The sequence below is a fragment of the Nansenia antarctica genome (genome assembly GCF_963989245.1).
Source record: "Nansenia antarctica genome assembly, chromosome: 13".
In the NCBI taxonomy this organism is placed as follows: Eukaryota; Metazoa; Chordata; class Actinopteri; order Argentiniformes; family Microstomatidae; genus Nansenia; species Nansenia antarctica.
Window position 1 is genome coordinate 18,817,435 of NC_137683.1, and position 5,000 is coordinate 18,822,434.

The following is a 5,000-nucleotide window of genomic DNA, read 5'->3' on the forward strand; positions in this document are numbered from 1 at the left end:
CGGTGTGCAGGCGGGAATATGCGACACGACCTGGCTTTCTGACTAAAACTATCTCTGGATGAACCTCACGAACAGCTATCTACTTACCACAGTTAGGTTAACTCTTATATGATCTGTTATATATATATATTAACTCTAATACTTACTTTAAAAGACAACAGTTGTCTAATTTGAGGAGAAACTTACGTTGAGCTCCCCTCAGATGACAGACGTCAAACTCACCTCAGATGTCGAATGCGCGAGAAGTCCTGGACGCGATTCAGCCAATCAGCGTGTGTTTGGAGTAAAAAAGGCGGGATCATTACTTTTTAAAATAATAATAATAATAATACGGTAATAACCTTTATTTGTCTAGCACTTTTCCTGCAAACGTTGCAGCTATGCAACGTATACAGTTATTCAGTTATGAATAATGACCAACAATCAATCAATAAATATCTAGATTTACACACAGAAAACCTTGACAAATGTTTTCTTTTATTCACATAAATCCACAATGTCATGCCAACATTATACATCTTAAACAGTACGTGGTAATTCATATGCCTATAATGTAGGCTTACACATTGCGTAGTAGCTTAGTTAAGTGAAATACATTGAAGACATTACATTCTACTATTAGTGCTAGTCAATTATTGTTAACAGTAAACTGAATGGCAGTTTCTTTAAGCACATTCATAATCCCAAAAAGTCCCCAGGTGTGGATAGCCTTGACATTTTTCATCCCCACATTTCTCTTGGCTGGGCTGTACTGAGACGTACTGGGCTGGGCTGGGCTGGGCTGTACTGAGCTGGGCTGTACTGAGCTGTACTGGGCTGGGCTGGGCTGGGCTGGGCTGTACTGAGCTGTACTGGGCTGTGCTGTACTGAGCTGTACTGGGCTGTACTGAGCTGTGCTGGGCTGTACTGGGCTGGGCTGGGCTGTACTGGGCTGTACTGGGCTGAGCTGTACTGAGCGGTACTGGGCTGAGCTGTACTGAGCGGTACTGGGCTGGGCTGTACTGGGCTGAGCTGTACTGGGCTGGGCTGTACTGGGCTGAGCTGGGCTGAGCTGTACTGAGCGGTACTGGGCTGGGCAGTACTGGGATGGGCTGTACCGGGCTGGGCTGTATTGGGCTGTACCTGTACCTGGCTGGGCTGGGCTGTACTGGGATGATGATGAGGACGGCTATGAGGGAGGGGATGAGGACAGCTGTCAGGCTTCACAGTAAAGCATGTCAGGTGTTTCCCACAGAGACAAGCTCAACAACAACCCTTTAGTCTCCGAAGTACTAATGACAAAATAAATGCTATGATGACACGGGGCGCCTGGGTGGCGTAGCTCACGTAATCGCAGGGTCCTTGGTTTGTTTCCGGCCATCGACCTATCCTGCATGTCATCCCTCCTCTCTCATCCATCCTTCCTGTCAAATCTCTACTGTCTCTATCCCAATAAAGCTGAAATGCCCTAAAAACCCAAAATAAATATCAAAAACTTCCCAATAATATTTCAATATTTTATTCAATCATCTTATCTTAAAAAACAAACAAATGTAACAAGAAACAAAGTATGCACTGCAGGGCATTATTCCATAACAAAAGGTATCCCAGGTGTCTTAACTGTCTTAACTATCACAAGTTTTAAGCAAGAGCTTGTTCAATTAAAGTAAAAGGAATAGTGCAGCCATCTGGGGTGTGCATGGATCTGGGTTCCTTTTGTGGAAAAGTTCCTCACTGCTTTGCCTCATCCTGAAAAAGAGATACATAAAGCACATTAGAATAATGATAATCCATGCTTTGACCGGGCACACTTAGCTGATACAGTATGATGATGTAGTCTAGTCACCTTTATAGATGATACAGTATGATAATGTAGTCTAGTCACCTTTATAGATGATACAGTATGATAATGTAGTCTAGTCATCTTTATAGATGATACAGTATGATAATGTAGTCTAGTCACCTTTATAGCTGATACAGTATGATAATGTAGTCTAGTCACCTTTATAGCTGATACAGTATGATAATGTAGTCTAGTCACCTTTATAGCTGATACAGTATGATAATGTAGTCACCTTTATAGATAATACAGTGTGTGTGTGTGTGTGTGTGTGTGTGTGTGTGTGTGTGTGTGTGTGTGTGTGTGTGTACGTGTGTGTGTACGTGTGTGTGTACGTGTGTGTGTGTGTACGTGTGTGTGTGTGTACCCAGGTTCCAGAAGGCGTTCTGAGCGGCCAGCTCCTTGGCATCCTCCAGGACGCTGCACATCTTGTCAGGCATGAAGCTGATCCTCGCTGGAGAGATCACCACCTAGTGGACAACACAGGCATCAACACACGGTGACCATCTCTCTCAGAGACACAGAGTCAGACAGACAGACAGACAGACACAGACACAGACATAGACAGAGACAGACAGAGACAGACAGACACAGATAGACACAGACAGACAGACAAAGACAGACACAGAGACAAACAGAGACAGACAGACATAGAGACAGACAGACACAGAGACAGACAGACAGACAGACAGACAGACAGACAGACAGACAGACTGTCATGAATGTCTCCTGAATAATTAAATTAGGCTAACATAACAATAATGCACAACAGAAAAAGGCATGCCGCTATATCTATGTTTATAAAGCTCTCACTGGCACAGCACCAGAATATCTGAAAGACCTTCTGCTAGCATATCAGCCCAATAGAGCTCTCAGGTCTTCTGACGCTGGCTTTCTCTGTGTACCACATGTACAAAAGAAGAGATTTGGTGAGGCTGCATTCTCATTTTATGCACCCAGATTGTGGAATGCACTGCCAGTGTACAATAGGGATGCCAACCTCAGCAAATATTTTCAAGTCAAGACTAAAAACCCATCTTTTTAATATTGCTTTTAAATGACTAAATCATTAAATTATGATTATATAATGATTAAATCATTTTGAGCTGCAACGTTTGCAGGAAAATTGCTATACAAATAAAAGTTGTTATTATTATTATTACTAAAACCCTGCGCACGCATTAGAGCGGCGCACGCATGTATAGCTGTTCAGTCCAATTACAATGTTTACCAATAGTCTAGTTATAGCCTACCCGAAATAAAAACGGCCAAATACCGGTACACAAAAAATGTATAAAGGATTTGTTCGTTTGTTCTCTACTGTACTAATAGGCATCTTTAGCCACTGTGTCAATTAGAGCAGTAGCCTCGTTTTTTAGCTGCAGGTTCTGCCACACTTGCAAGTGTCGAGGCTGTCTTCCATAGGGAGAGGGGACCAGGTTTCCTTTACCAGTCAGTTAACTCTGCAAAAGTATGGCCCACACATCTTTTGCCCAGCGGCAATGCCTCAAACACACCCAAGTAAATCTCAACCTCAGACTCTTGGAAAACAGGGACCAATGAAATGTGTTAACTCACATCAAAACCTGAGGATCACTGCCCGCCAGCGTTAGATCCCATCGCTTATGGCGTATTCCTACACTAGCAATGTAGCCTTCAATGGCTAGGCTAGGCTAAAAACAAGTAGCCTAGTAGCCCAACTGTAAACACAAGTTGAATGACATCACTCCGCTCCACAGCAACCCCCCCCCCCCCGCCCCCCCTCCAAATATATTCTCATCGGATCTACACGATTCAGGTAGGTCACCTATTTTGGATTCAAAACGGCGAATTTCGCCGAAAGGTGAGCGATTATCATGCCTGACAGACACAGAGACAGAGACAAACAGAGACAGAAAGACAGACAGACAGACACAAAGACAGACAGACAGACAGACACAGATACACACATTCAGCCAGCCAGCCAGAGAGCCAGCCAGCCAGCCAGCCAGACAGACAGACAGACAGACAGAGGCAACCAACCAGAGAGCCAGACACAGAGACACACATTCAGCCAGCCAGCCAGCCAGAAAGCCAGCGAGCCAGCCAGACAGAGAGCCAGCCAGCCAGCCTGACAGACAGAGAGCCAGCCAGCCAGACAGACAGAGAGCCAGCCAGCCAGACAGACAGACAGAGAGCCAGCCAGCCAGCCAGCCAGACAGAGAGCCAGCCAGCCAGCCAGCCTGACAGACAGAGAGCCAGCCAGCCAGACAGACAGAGAGCCAGCCAGCCAGCCAGCCAGACAGAGAGCCAGCCAGCCAGCCAGACAGACAGAGAGCCAGACAGACAGACAGACAGACAGACAGACAGACAGAGAGCCAGCCAGCCAGCCAGCCAGCCAGACAGAGAGCCAGCCAGCCAGCCAGCCAGCCAGACAGACAGACAGAGAGCCAGCCAGACAGACAGACAGAGAGGCAGCCAGCCAGAGAGGCAGCCAGCCAGCCAGACAGACCTTGTATATGAGCAGCAGCTTGCCGTCCAGCCCAGGGGTGGAGTAGAGGTGGTACTCAGGCAGATCCCAGCGGTTCTCGTGGCAGTAGAAGTCCAGCAGGGAGACGGCAGAGCAGAACTGGCCTGGCTTCAGAGAGTGGAGGCTGGTGGGAGTCAGGCTGGCCCCGGGGAAGAAGGGATACACACATCTCTCCAGGTCCATCCCTCCTCCTCCCTCTCCTCCTCCGATGAAAGGACTGCCCAGGCGGTGAGGCATAATGAAAGGCCGAAGTGGGGTCCCCCCCTCCATCCCCCCTCCATCTCCTCCTCCTTCTCCTCCCATCCCTCCATCCTCTCGGTAGAGGAAGCCCACTCCTCGTCCTCCTCCTCCTCGTACTCCTCCTACTCCGTTCCCCACATCGCCGTACGGCCCCACGACTCCTCCTCCGACTCCTCCACCCCCTGCGACCCCCATGTAGCCACGGTTACCGAAGCAGTGCCGGTAAAGGACGGGCTTGGCCAGGGTGACCTCCACCACGGCTCCGTCGATGAGCGCCCCGTTCATGTGGTGCAGCGCGGCCAGGGCGTCCTCGCGGCTGTGGTAGTGGACGAAGGCGTACTCCGTCAGCTTCTTGACGCGCTCCACGGCGCCCGGCTTGAAGCGGGAGAACTCCAGGCGCAGGGCGTCCTCCGACGTGGCCACCATCAGGTT

The 5,000-nt window shown here is 48.5% G+C and overlaps 1 protein-coding gene across 1 annotated transcript in view; it reads right to left on the reverse strand.

The window, feature by feature from the left end:
• Window positions 1–1,723: 1,723 nt before the first annotated feature.
• The window catches only part of LOC308169371 (putative RNA-binding protein 46), a gene marked incomplete at both ends in the record, with an annotated part of 6,545 nt that continues 3,268 nt past the window's right edge, over window positions 1,724–5,000 (reverse strand). Inside the window, 3 exons of the mRNA XM_080544053.1 lie at window positions 1,724–1,728; window positions 2,187–2,289; window positions 4,311–5,000. The exon at window positions 4,311–5,000 is cut by the window's right edge and continues 89 nt beyond it. Coding sequence (XP_080400179.1) covers window positions 1,724–1,728; window positions 2,187–2,289; window positions 4,311–5,000 — 798 coding nt within the window. The remainder of the gene's footprint in view (window positions 1,729–2,186; window positions 2,290–4,310) is intronic.